This window comes from Ursus americanus, chromosome 2 (assembly GCF_024610735.1).
Source record: "Ursus americanus isolate L20-20 chromosome 2, mUrsAme1.1.p, whole genome shotgun sequence".
NCBI lineage: Eukaryota > Metazoa > Chordata > Mammalia > Carnivora > Ursidae > Ursus > Ursus americanus.
This window is the reverse complement of record NC_142128.1, coordinates 10,678,214-10,691,428: the sequence shown is the minus strand read 5'-3', so window position 1 is coordinate 10,691,428 and position 13,215 is coordinate 10,678,214. Positions and strand designations below refer to the sequence as shown.

At 60.6% G+C, this 13,215-nt stretch overlaps 2 protein-coding genes across 3 annotated transcripts in view; one reads left to right on the top strand and one right to left on the bottom strand.

Annotated features, from left to right (window-relative positions):
- CASTOR2 (cytosolic arginine sensor for mTORC1 subunit 2) overlaps positions 1-9,448 on the top strand; it is a 54,380-nt gene extending 44,932 nt beyond the window's left edge. Inside the window, exons 7-9 of the mRNA XM_045786145.2 lie at positions 195-277; positions 3,709-3,803; positions 3,886-9,448. Coding sequence (XP_045642101.1) covers positions 195-277; positions 3,709-3,803; positions 3,886-3,951 — 244 coding nt within the window. The 3' untranslated portion in view covers positions 3,952-9,448. The remainder of the gene's footprint in view (positions 1-194; positions 278-3,708; positions 3,804-3,885) is intronic.
- Positions 9,449-12,049: 2,601 nt separating this feature from the next.
- Positions 12,050-13,215, bottom strand: part of RCC1L (RCC1 like) — a 33,788-nt gene continuing 32,622 nt past the window's right edge. For both annotated transcript variants that reach the window (XM_045786150.2, XM_045786148.2), the window contains one exon: positions 12,050-12,766. In XM_045786150.2, coding sequence (XP_045642106.2) covers positions 12,689-12,766 — 78 coding nt within the window. In that variant the 3' untranslated portion in view covers positions 12,050-12,688. The remainder of the gene's footprint in view (positions 12,767-13,215) is intronic.

Here is a 13,215-nt window from a genome sequence, read left to right as displayed (position 1 = left end):
TATGTGGCGGGGCGGGGGGGGGGGGCAGTTGTTCCAAAGCCCACTCCCAGCCCTGCCTTCCTGTTCCCCCCAGACGAGGAGGGCTCCGGAGGGGGGCCTCGAGGCCCCTGAGCGCCCCGAGAGCAGCCACAGTTCCGACCAAGGGACCACGACCAACGTCAGCCTCTGGAGTTTGTCTCTCTCTCCTTGTTCAGGTTCCCTAGTAATTTGTTGTTCACGAGTGCGTCTGGAGAGCTCTGGAAGATGGTGCGGATTGGAGGACAGCCCCTGGGATTCGGTGAGCCCCGGGGGGTGCCGCACCAGCGGGGCGGGGGGGCTAGCATCGCCGAGTGCCATCCGTCCGGGCTCACTCGCCCTACGGTACAGACAGGGAGGCTGCGGCTTAGGGAGCTGAGGTCCACACCGCCACACGCCCTTGACTGGCGAATGACAGGAGGCGCGGGCCTCCAGAGGCCTGAAGAGCGCCTCCAGCCAAAGCATATTCTTACTCCTCCCCGACTAGAAATGGCTTTCCTGCTGCGGTTACAATGGGGGGGGGGGGGGGCGTGAGAAAAACAAAAGGAAGGGGCATCTGGGTGGCTCAGTCGGTTAAGCGGCCGACTCTTGATCTCAGCTCAGGTCGTGATCTCAGGGTCGTGAGTTCGGGCCCTGCCGCTGGGGTCCGTGCTGGGCGTGGAGTCTGCTTTAAAAAAAAAAATCAATCGAAAAGGAAAAACAAAGTCACTTGTTAGTTCCCAGTGCTCATGGGCAGCGGCTGTTGTTCTGATGAGTGTCGTTCACTTAAATAAATGTGTAATTGCAGTCCGACTCAGACACCCCAGCACTCACCCCAAAATACGTCACCATTTCTGTCCCGGGAAGGAGCAGCTTCTCCGTCACGATGAACTGGTCCTACGGAGGACATCCGCAGAGATTCCCTGAGAGTCTGTAGCCTCGGTTCCCACAACTGCCCAAACAGCGTCATTGGCAGAGAGTTTGGTCCACGAGCGTGTTTCACGGGCCCAGGGGGCGGAGTCCTTGGTAGCTGGCAGGGCCGAGTGGCACCGATTCGCCCGGGACTGGGTGGAGGCTGTTGTCAGTGATGTGCCGATCAGACATGATTTCCTTAAGCTAGATCTGTTAGACCCCAGAGCTGGAACCCGGGAGAGGCTCTCCGTCGTCTCGGGGAAGCATCCTCCACAAGCCCTGGTGGGGATTGGTGAACCCTGATTTCCCACTGATGGAGGGGAGAATGTTCCAGAAAAAGCTCCGACTGCTCCAGGGGCCATCATGTCAGCCCTTGGACACTTAAGTCCTAGGACAGGAGATGAAGGTGGCAGGGCAGTTTGACCTGGGGGTGAAGGGTCGGTGAGGCAGCCAGGCCCTGCCTCCTGCCTCTCCTGCCTGTGGATGGTAACTAGCAGGACAGGACAGGTCCCCCCAACTCTGCTCACGTCAAGGCCAAAGCTAGAGCCATCCTGGGGGCAGGACAGTGGGCTACTCTCTGGAGTGCTAGGAAGTATACACTGAAGGCTCCTGGTCTGACCCTGGGGCCCAGCCTGCCTCTCGGTGGAGGGGGGGAGCCCTCCTTGGCCACAGACCCCGGCGTTTCTGCTGCCCACATTGGCAGCCCAGTGCAGGGTGGTGGGGATTGAGCACTGAGCAGCTCCTCACCAAGGAGGCTGTTAGAAACGAGCGTGACCACAGGTAGCCTAACCGCCGAGCCTCAGTTCCCTAGTATGCCATCCTAATAAGGATGACGGTAGATGCCTCCTCTGGGTAGTGAGCACCTGTGCGTGTCCGTCATACCAGGTGCTTAGCTGTCATTGTCACAGGGAGGGCCCAGGTGGCTCGGAGAAAGGTCAGGAAGGATAAGGCCCCCCAGAGAAGGTGACTGGTGGATATTCCCCTGGCTCTGGGAAGGGGAGGGAGGTATGACGTAGCAGCACCTGTCCACAGCACCCACGTGGCTCCAGGTGGCCGTGCCCAGGGTGCAGGGTCCAAAGGTAGAAAGTGCAGAACCTAGCCAGGTCACTCCAAGCAGAGCGGCAGAGTCCTGATGCCGGACCAAGGGGTCTGTCTCCATTTCTTCCTGAAGGTGGAGGGGAGCGGCAGAGCTCTGGCAGGCAGAGGGGGCAGCGGGGGGCCACCAGGAGACTGAGTCCATCAGAATACCGTCTATAATCCAACAACAGCAAGTCCCGATGAAGGAGGAATAAAGAGGGGACAGGAGACGGAATCCAGACGTGTGTGGGACGCCCGTGGGCGGGCAGCCAGGAGAAGGGCGTGTGCGGAGCGGCCGCGCTAGCCTCCCAGCCAGCGGCTGAAGCTGCCTTCCCAGGACGGCACAGGGTCTCAGCACACCCTTGTGGCTATAAATAGCCCAGCAAGGAAAATAGCTTGCCGAGAATCTGAAGGATTCCAGCCTGGCAGGTTCCATATGTTCGTGAGCAGCGTTTGGAGTAAACGCGCCTTCTCTCCGAACCCAGCGCGTGCACGTGCAGATAGCCCCAAAACCGTCCTCCTCCAGCTCCATGCTGTGCCATTTGGGCTTCCCTTAGCCGTCCTATCATTTTATGAAGTGCGGGTCACCAGCCTTCCGAACCACTGTGACAGGGACATCCCAACCCGCAGTCAGAAAGGCATCATTCTCTACTCCCGATCTCCTCCCTCCGTTTTTATCAGAGTAGTTGTGTCTGTGGCGAAAGGAGCTTAGGATACAGCCAGTCTCCACCACGTGGTGGCACAAGACAGACGGTCACCAGATGTCCAGACACCAGGCCTGCCCGGCCACCAAGAGGGCCTGGGGGCCAGCCAGGAGCCCCGGCAGACCAAGCAGGAAGCAGGAGCTTGAGAGGCCCACCAAGTCACCACATAGGTCCAGGGCTGGGCGGACAGAAGCAGGACTGGGGCCAGGGAGTGAAGGAGCAGAGGGGTGGCTGGAGGGGGTGATGATGGTGTGTTGCAGGGGTGGAGCCCGGGTCGGTTCCCAGGCTCCAGCCTCAGAATCATGCGGGGAGTTGGTGACCCGATCTGGACTCTCCCACCCAGTCGGGAGCAGTGTTGGGAAAAGGCATCGTCGTCAAAATCGCAACAGTGGCTTTGGGGGAAACAACCTGAAAACTTGGAAGGGGTTGTGTTGGTGGCACAGAGTGGTCCTCAGACCCTGGAGGTCTTCCTGGAGGAGGAAGCTTTGAATGGTGCCTTCAAATCAGGCAGGCAGCTGGGCGTGAGGAGAGGGTGCACCCCTGCTTTGGAGGTCTAGAGGGAGAAAGAAGCCCCGTTCCAGACCCTTTAGGACAGGCAGTGGTCACACCTGGTGGGGACTCTGAGGAGGAAGCCGATGCTCACAGAGAGGAAGTGACCTGACCACAGTCTTCTGGCTAGAAAAGAGCGGGCGACAGGAAAGAGGGCCTGAGCCCACGATTGGCCACACTGCCTCCAGCTCTGTCTCAGAGAACTGGTGAGATAGCAGGGAAGAGGAGTTGGGGGCAGGCAGACAGTGATCAAAGCTGGACAGAGCTGGGCTCTGCGGAGCCCTTCGGACAAGAGCTCATTGCTGGCGGGGGGGGGGGCCAGAGGGGGCTCCTGGGTGGAGCGGCCTCTCTGCTAAGCCTTTAGGGCAGGGGTGGGAGCGCTGGAAAACTGTGGGGGCGTGGCAGGCACCGGCCACAGGGGCAAGGGGAGGTTGGCCGAGGCCGCTGAGCGCCGTCCCGCCTCTGTTCCCAGATGAGTGTGGCATCGTGGCCCAGATCTCCGAGCCCCTGGCTGCTGCGGACATCCCCGCCTACTACATCAGTACCTTCAAGTTCGACCATGCGCTGGTGAGTGTCCAGCTCCGGCCCCCCCAGCTAGGGATGCCGGTTCGGGGCTCACGGCTTCTTGCCTCCTCCTGCCCCCTCGCAGGTACCAGAGGAGAACATCAGCGCCGTCATCAGCGCCCTGAAAGTCAGCCAAGCAGAGAAGCATTAGGAGGGCCTCTTCTGCTCCTCCCTGTCTGCCCCCTAGGCCTGGGCCCGGCCCCTACCCTGAAGATTCTTCTCGCAGTATTTCTCACAGACTGGAAAATCGGCCCCAGGGGCCCCCAAGAAGGGGCCTCTGGGAGATACCCCCGATTGCTTCCCCTGACAGGCCTGGGGCCCAAGCCAAGGCCTTCCCGTGCCCTCCTGTCTGGAGCCCCCAGACCCTCCAGAGAACCCCTAGCCTCCTCCTCCCCCCACTCCCGCTCCAGAAAATGATGTCCGAGGCCCAGGGAGCTCGCGAGCCCACTCACCTTCCCACCTGGCCCCGCCCACAGCAGGGGGCGGTTGCCGAAGGAAGCAGGGGCCTCCTACGAGACAATGGGGTTCTGATTCTCGTGTCATCTTGGGGAACTGGCCAAGCGGGGCTGAGTTCATGGAGCCTGGGGAGGCCCCCGTGAGGACCTGGGGCTGGCCTGTCGTGGTCGCTGGTCTCTGGTTCCATCAGCTCCGGGCTGGTTCCCGCAGAGTGGAGGCCAGTGGGCGGCCCTTGGGTCATGTGCTGGGGCGGCTCTGACAAGCCTGGGTGGGGCCCCGAGCTGGGGAGGACTCGTGCCACCCAGAATTTCGCCTGCCATCCACAGGGCCTGTGCCCCGACTCCCAGCAAGACTGCCAAGGGGGCCCTGCCAGACCCTCCCCACCATAAGCACTCACTCCTGGGGGCGGTTCCCAGGAGACCCACCAGCCTGGGGCACGAGCTCCTGTCCCCTCTTGCTGTCCCTGGACCCTACTTGGGCCGGCAGAGCCTTGGTTTCCCCCAAGTGGGGGCATCCCCAGCATTCGGGACCTGGGGTTTCTTGGGTCACCCCCACTCCCCAGCAGTTGACTAGACCAGCACAGGGCTCCCCCGTTATCCTGCCCCTCTCCCCTGCCCCACTTTTGGGGGATGTGGAAGGCCTCTGCCCCCGACTCACCTGCCTGCCCCCCCCCAGCTGGGGACTGTGGCATTCATGAGTACTTGACCTGGGGGCAGCTTATCTGAGCCTTAATAGAGAAAACTGTACCATACGTTTTAGTTTCTTATTTAATGTATTTGCGCCCAGGCTGCGGTTGGCGGCAGTTTTCATGGGACGGGCCCTACTGAGTTCTGTCGGGGGGCCCAGAGGCTCAGCATCACTCGGCTGGTGCCCTGTGGCTCCAGGGACAAGCATGAGAATCGGGAGGTGTCCCAGAAGCGTTGGCCCTCTCTTTGGAGCAGGAAGCTGGCCGCAGGGGTCTGTTACAAGACAGGGGTCCTCCAGGGCACCCCACACGGAGCTGCACATGCAGCCCCACTGACAGGCGACCAGGGAGCCCTGGTTCTGTCCGAAACTGAGAGGGGACCCGAAGGCCACGGGGCGGTGGGCAGGCAGGTGGCATGCCAGCTGGGGTGGTCTTGTACCTCCTAGAGGCTGACCAGGGAGAACGGGGTGAGCCCCCACGGCCCCCCTCCAGCGGGGGGCGCTTCCCAAGCGAGCTGGACCAGAGGGTCCCCTGAGGCTCCCGCCCTCCCTGGTGCTCTTTCTCAGGCAGCGTGGCTGACTCGCGCCGTGCCGAGAAGCTCAGAGGAGAAGGGACGTTCCCTTAGGCGAAGGGCTTGTGTGAGCCCCACTCCCCCCTTCTCCCAGCGTTGTGGGCCCCTCTGAGCCTGGGCAGCCCTCCACGGAAGAGCCGTGGGTCTGGATCCTTGAAGATGCTCAGGGCCCAAGCACTGATTAGGAACCCACTTCTTTTTGTTTTTTTGTTTTAAGTTAAATCATTTTGCACAAAACTCCAAAACAACCAAAACGTGTCCATTGTTTGGTGGCTCCAAAACGGGGGTGGCCGAGCGGGCAGGGAGGGACCCGAAGCCCTGAGTCCCCTTTCTCTCTCCTCGGAAGGCCTTGATTTGTCGTGGCGCGCCTGTCCAGTCGGGTCCCCTGATGGTGTCACCTCTCCGCCTTCCCTCCCTGCCGAGCAAGCGTGTCGGCGCCGTGACCCCAGAAATATGTGCTACCCAGACCCCCCCAGAACGTATCTATTGTACACACCTATAAATACCTGTGTTTTATGTTGATATAGATATATACTGTAAATAGCATATATACTTGAGCAATATATATGTTAATATATGCTGTGTGAGCACGCACGCGCGTGTGCGCACGGTACGTGGGCGCGGACCCCACTGTGCGCGCGTGTGTGGGCGTGAGGGCCTCCGCCCGCCGGGTCTGCTCCGCGCAGGCGCAGGTCTTGAGCCACCGTATATTTTTACTTCAAGTATATAGGCAATACGCTATCGGAGAAGCCGTGACTTGAGAGAAAAACAAAACCAGCAGCCCGAGCGCGGAGCCCCCGCGGTCCGTCCCCCAGTCTCCCCCGAAAGCTGGCTTCAGCCCCATCCTGCACCCCCGTTTCCATGGCCGAGGGCCCTGGCCGCCCTTTGTTTGATCCTACGAACGCGGGGACGCAGGGAGGAGCGTCGCGATTTCCACCTGCTCAGCCCCAGAAAGGCCCTCTTCCCATTGCCCTGAGCCCGAAGCCCTGGGCGGGGACGTGGTCCCGCTCCAGCTGTCCACCCGGGGTGCCCCCCATCTCCCCACATGGCTGCTCCTGCGTCATTTTCACCCGCAAGCTTAGAAACCTCAGGTTCTTTTCCCAGGCCCCGTCCAGCCAGGAAAAGGGCCGGTGCCCTTGACCTTGTGTCCGGGAGGGGCTGGGCGAGGGCTGGGCGGGAGCTGCCACCTGGATCTTCCCCTTCCCCGGCCTCCCCTCTCTCTCTCTGCCCGCCCATGCGGAGCATAGTCGCGGGGACGTGGTCTCCACAGCAGTCTGGGGAGGAAGAATGCCCCCCGGTTTGCTGGGTGCAGGGGGCGTGGTCTCCAGACCCGCGGGGCTGAGGCTGTCTTGGCTCTGGCTGGCAGGGCACGTGGCAGGGGCAGGGAAATGGGGCTCCTGAGCAAGGCTGCGGAGAAGGAGAGGTGAGGGGCGGCCCTGGGCCTGCCACCTGGGCTCTGGCTCTGCCTCTCTGCCCACACCAGCTAAAGGCCACCCCTGCCCCTCGCCTGCCCCATCCCTGCACACTACAGAGAGGAGGTAGGGAGAGGGGGGAGGTGTGACCACCCCCTTCTCCCTCACCCCCAGTTATAAAAATCTGTCTCCGTGGCTCAGCCCTCAGGATGGGCTCCTCTGGTTCCCAAGAAACAGCTTTCTCCCTCAGCACCCGTCTCGACCCAGCAGAGATGGGCACGGGGCAGCTCTGTACCTCCTTCCTCCAGGGGGTCTCCAAAGGCCAGGGCACACATCCAGGCTGGAGAGGTGTGTGGACTTCCCCACCCTGGGGTCCAGGGGGTCCAGAGTCTCCCAAGCACCAGCATTCTCCCCCTTTCAGCAACTGCAGGCCACGGGCCCCTGGTGGGACCCAGAACCGCCTGCCGTGGCCTCCCCCATCGGGCAGCGTGGCCTTGGTGACCAGTGCGGTGTCCAGAAGAAGATGCGTGGTCTGGCGAGGCTTGTCTTCTGTGAGGTGACGGAGGATAGCCTGGAGGTCAGAAGGTTCTGGTTCGATGAGTAGGGGGAGGCCTCTGTCCCAAGCCAAGGCCACCAGTCACCTAACAAAGATGAAACTGCCCAGCCCCCGGCCAGCCCCTCCTGGCCGCATTTCTCAGGCTGACCATTAGGAGTCCCCGGGCCATCTTTCTGGGCCTCTGGATCTAGCCGTGGGGACAGCTTGGGCCCTTCCCAGCCAGGGCTAAGAGGGACCTTGATCTCCCAGGTGATAGCAGAGCACTCCTGTGCTCTGTGACCGAGGAGTTTTTGATGCCACTTCCTCAGTGAACCCTGAGTGGGGAGTAGGAAGAAACCCCCCCAGTAGATCTGTGTCCCCTGTAGGCGGGGGCAGGGGAGCAGCCCGTCATGGCAGTCACAGGCGCTGGGAAATGGAGCAGGCGTTTGGCTTGGTGAGCAGAGCTTGAGGGGGAGAGGATAATGGAGTCTCCCCCTGACCCCCCAAAGACATAAGTGTTGGCTTTTCTGGGTTCCCAGATGCTGTGCTGGGGGAGGAGCTCGGCCTGGAGGGGGTAGTAGCCCTCCCTTCAAAAAGGCTGTCGAGCCAACCAAGATGGCCGCGGGGGGTCAGCCCAGCCAAGGGCCGGCCTGGGGTGAGAGGCGGGGTTGTCCTGGGGGGAGCTGAGCCCTACTGTAGCTAGATACCTTTTCCTACATCTCAGAGCTCATCCCAGCTAGTTTTCTTCCTTTCATTTTCAAATTAGAGGCCACACAGGGCAAGCTTCATTGTCTCTCCTGCTCTCCCCTTAGACCTGGGAGGAAGCCACCACGTGGGCCGTGGCCTTCAGCTCTGATGTCAAGAGGGCGAAGGCTGGGCAGGAGCCGTCAGCCGACCAGCCTGCCGTCCTTGGGGCCGATGGCACCAGAAGTGCCCCCAGGACGGAGGGAGAGGCCTGTGGCCTGGCCCGTGGCATCCGTGGCAGAGAGGGAGTTCGAGGCTCTTGGTTCAAGGCAGGGGAAAGGCCAGGAGTCAGGACCGTGTTGTGTGTTGTCCTACACATCCGTGTGTGTGTGAGCGCCTCCGTGCGGAGCCCAGACCCGAGCTAAGGGCCTGGCTCGTTCAGTATTTCAGGCCTCAGGAGCATTGTCACTGCGGGCCACGTGGAGTAGGGCTGGGAGTGCGCGGCTGGCAGGCCTCGCACACGGCACACCCCACCTCACTTGATTTTGTTAAAGCTGCTCTGGGGGGGCGGAGGTGTCCCCAGCAGGAGCTCTGCCCTGCGGCCCCAAGGGGCGAGACCTGCCGAGCCAGCCGTCCAGTACGCGCGGTCCTGAAGACAGTATTCGCAGGGCAAGGTTTCGGGTGCCGGCGCCCCTCACCTGCCGGGGCTTCTCTGCCAAGCGCGTCCGGTGAAGCTGGAGACCAGGGTGGGGAGCAGATGAAAAACGGGCCAAATTCGGGTCCCAAGACAGAGGTCAAGTCCAGTGTATTTTCCTGTGCTCTGCCTCAGTTTACCTATTCAGAAAACGGTCCGGGGAGAACTGAGCAGGGCTGGCTCCCAAACTGGGCGGGGGGGGGGGGGAGAGGGGGCTGACAACAAACAAAAATTCCAAGTCCTCCTCTTGCTCTATGCCAAAATTATTTCCGTTATCCTGAGATGGGGGTGAGTGGATGGTGGGTGCATGATGGGGCTCTGAGGGGCCTCTGCCCTGCCCAGGACCTCGCCTTGGGGGTCTGGCCCTCACCTGGCATGCCCCGGGTCATCGGCAGTAGCAGTGGCACTTACATCTGTCCCGAGCCCTGGGCCGGGGGAGCACGGGGCCGCCCGACGCCCGAGGGCCCTCACACTTTTACCCTCTTTGTTGAAGACACACAAACCCCTCGAGATTCATGTACTGTATGACGGAGAGAAAAAAGTACCTAATGTTCCCCCAAAAAGTATATTTTGTACTTTGTAAAGTATTAATTAAAATGGAGACAAAAATGGATGTTGGCTGACCGCTGTCTGACTTGGGGCCGACCCGGGGCCACATCTGCGGTCGTTCCTTTCCCTGAGCCGCGGTTGGGGGGAGCACAGGCCGGGGGGGCTGGGGGGAAGGAGAGCAAGGCTTCCAGCCCAACACCCAGAGTCTGAGAGGAGAACCACCCACCCCCGGAGCAAGAGGGGCTGTAATAGTCACCTGGTGCCGCGTAACAAGCTGCCCCCAAATTTCCCAGCTTTACAAATGAGCGCGTGGGTGTCGCGGTTTACGTGGTTTGGAATTCAGGAGCAGCTTGAGCAGTTGTGGCTCAGGGCCCCTCGTGAGGCTGCCATCATCTGAAGTCTTGGCCGAGACCGGAGGTTTTACTTCCAAAGGCGGTGGATTCACACAGCTGGCAGGTTGGGCCTGGCTGTTGGCAGGAAGCCTGTTCCTCTCGGTGTGGGTCTCCCCGCGGGGTTCAGTTTCCTCACAGTGGGGTGCCTGGCTTCCCCCAGAGCAAGGGAGCCAAGGTAGAAGCAAGATGGTTTGGAGTTCCCACGCTTCAGAATTCACACACCACCGCCCACCATCCTACACTGTGGTCATAAAGCCCAGCTCTGATTTGACACAGGAGACCGCTCGAGGTCAGGGTCTCGGGGGCCACCTTGGAGACCGGCTACTACGTACTACGCCCACCATTCCTCCCCAGACCTCTGGCAGATGCGGGCCTGGGGGTCGGGGGGCCGATGGAGCAGGACAGAGCTCCTTCCCCAAGCCTGGAGCCCTGCTGTGGACGTCACACCACCCCCACACCAGCCCAGGAAGGGCTGCTTGGTTCTGGAAGCCCAGGAGCTGATGCCTCCAGACAGGACACCCTGGAGGCAGGAGGGAGGGCACCTGCCCAGCGTCCCTCCCACAAGCCTCTAGCATCTGGCTCCTTGCCCCGGCAAGAAAGGGGTCTTGGACCTCTCTGGTATTTTCCACGGAAGGCAGGTGTGAGCAGGGCGGGGCTGAAGACCTGTCTTCACTTGGCCCCACCGACCCCTACCCCCACCCCACCTCACCTCTGCCCCTGGAGACGTAAGGATATGAGCGTGGGGCTGAAGCACTCTTACCACCCAGAGCCTCGGCAAGTTCTACTGCTTGGAAGTCTTTTCCCTCTGGGGTCTGCAGACTGAGCGCCCTCTCAGGCCTTCAGATGATGCACGGGCTCCAGGACATCCATGGGGACTCGGGTGCCTGATGCTGGGAGGGTCAGGGATGGGGGGACAGAAGTGACAAGACACCAGGGCAGAGAACAACTGTGGAGAGGGTCTGGCACATTCCAGCCAGTGAGGGAGACCAAGCCCAACTGCAAGACCCTGGGTTTTAAGACCAATCCAAGGGCGTCCCTTTTAGTGTCCCGGTTGCTGTGTCCAAGACGGAGGTAGTCACTGGATCTGAATCTTGGGTGGGAGGCTTAAAACCATTCCTTCCTTCAACAGAGACCCTCCCCAGCACCATCACTTCCTTCCTGAACACCCAGAAGCATGACCTTGACCTTCCAGAGCACTCACTCTCCGTAGATCAGTGGGTGCTCTAAGACGCCTGCTGCACTGAGAACAGATTTCTGTTCACCCCTGGGGTACACGGCCCAGCCAGGAGTTTCGGGAAGGAAAATGGCAGATCATTTTCAACTTCTCTCTTAAGCTTATGGGAGATCTTTGCTGTCAAGCAAAAGAACCGGTTCTCCACCAAGAAGTGGAGGGAGCATGAGCCCAGAAGAGGGGTCCCGGGGCTGCTCCCCCAGAGGCAAGCTGGCTGGTTTCTGTGGCCTCAGCTCACAGCAAGGACTACTCCGTGACTGTTTCACTTTATTTTTTTCTGAAGATTTTTATTGAGAGAGCGAGCGTGAGCAGGGGGGAGGGGCAGAGGGAGAATGAGAATCCCAAGCAGGCCCCGTGCCCAGCATGGAGCCCGACTCGGGGTTCGATCCCACAGCCCTGAGATCATGACCTGAGCTGAAATCAAGAGTCAGACACTTAACTGACTGAGCCATCCAGGCGCCCCCTAAAGATTTTAAGTAATCTCTACACCCCATGTGGGACTTGAACCCACGACCCTGAGCTCTACCCACTGAGCCAGCCAGGCGCCACGACCCTTCCACTTTCAACCGCAAATCCCCCACACGGCCAGCCCCCTTCCCGGCTTTGTCTGTTCCACGGCCCACATAACCATCTAGCATACTCTCCAGTTTGCTTGTCAGCTGTGTTTCACCTCCTAGAACGCAAGCTACGTGGGACCTGCTTGTGGGGGTGTCGTCCCCGAGTGACCCAGGGTGATCAGCAGTGGCTGGCACGCAGGGGGCACCCAGTATCTGTTGAGTGAATGAATAAGAGAAAGGGGGTGCAGCCAGGGAGTGAGATCCCGGTGGGTGACATGATTTCCAGTTATTTTAGGCTTCGTCATTTTCTCCCAACTGAACCGTGGGAGGAGACTGTGCAGAAAAATCGTTTCCAAGCAGGACTGTCTTCTGAAGTATCTGTCACTGGCTTCCAGTCGCCTCTTTATCTAAAGCCTTGTTTTTGCAAGTGAATCTCTAAATGATCAAGTAAGATTAAAAAAAACCCTCTTCAGTGCTCAAAAATAAAAAGGCAGAAAATAGACTTTATTTCAAAAGAGATTTTTAAAAAGATGTTTTTAAACGAAAGGCCAAGTTTATGTTACTACCTCGAATGTTTGCCACGATTTCCGAATCTCCTCCCCGAGGCTGGCCCTCCAGCCAAGCTTTGGCGGGCGGCGTTCCGCGCGCAAGAACCGGGCCTCGCGCTCACTCCTGCGGGGGCTTCTCAGGCCGGCCCCCTCAGTCAGGCTGAGCTCGCCCTAAAGCCCACACACCCACCAGGAGCTCTGCTGTGGTCACTAGATTCTGTCAGGCCACCTTGAAGAACGAACAAAACGGCAATGCCACAGAGCTAAGCTTCCCCCGGCCCCGCTGCTCGGGTCAGACGTGACACACAGCCGGGACCCTTCTCGCTGGTGCTTGGCCTGATGAGGACAGCCCTCCTGTGGTCAATGCAGCAGATCTCACCCTCAGCCAGAGAGGGGACTGCGTCCCAGGACTTCCAGTACGTTCTCACTAAGGACACTGGCACAGAGCATCATGCGTCACGAAGGGCCCGGATCCTCTCTGACCCCCGGCAAGAACCCCCGCCGGGGGCCTCTGCCAAGCAGTCCAAGCGGTACTGAGGCCAGGTTCCGGGCTCGAGCGGGTCAGGGGGGAGCTTCAGACGAAGGACTTGGCCAGAGTCACCATGTGATCCACACCACATGCCACATCCACGGGCTCCCCAGGCATGGTCACCTGCAAAACAAGACCCAGCACAGCGTGAGGGGACATGGTCTGGAGGAGGCCCAACGTGGGGCCCAACCCTGGCTCTGCCCCTTGGTGGATGACTTCACCTCCCCGGACCCTGGCTCCCTCCCCTGGAGATGGGGGTGCTTCCACGCAGCCGGCAGGGCTGTTCTGATGACCGTGCAGTCGCCCCACGTCCCACCCAGCCAGTGGCCGACGTGACTCTTCCTACCTGCCCGTCAGAGAGGCTGCTGGAACCCGCACCTCCCACAGAGCTATCCGTCCTGAGCACGACCCCGCCAGAGGTCAACACCTGTTCCTGAGCCAGGTGCTCAATGACCTTTCCCAGGGGTCACTGCCATGGCTGCTAGGATCGGCTGGGGTCCACTCTGGGAAGGAGGCCCCGGCCGGCATCTCCAGCCGCGTGAGCCATCAGCCTCAGCTCCAGGCCGGCTGTT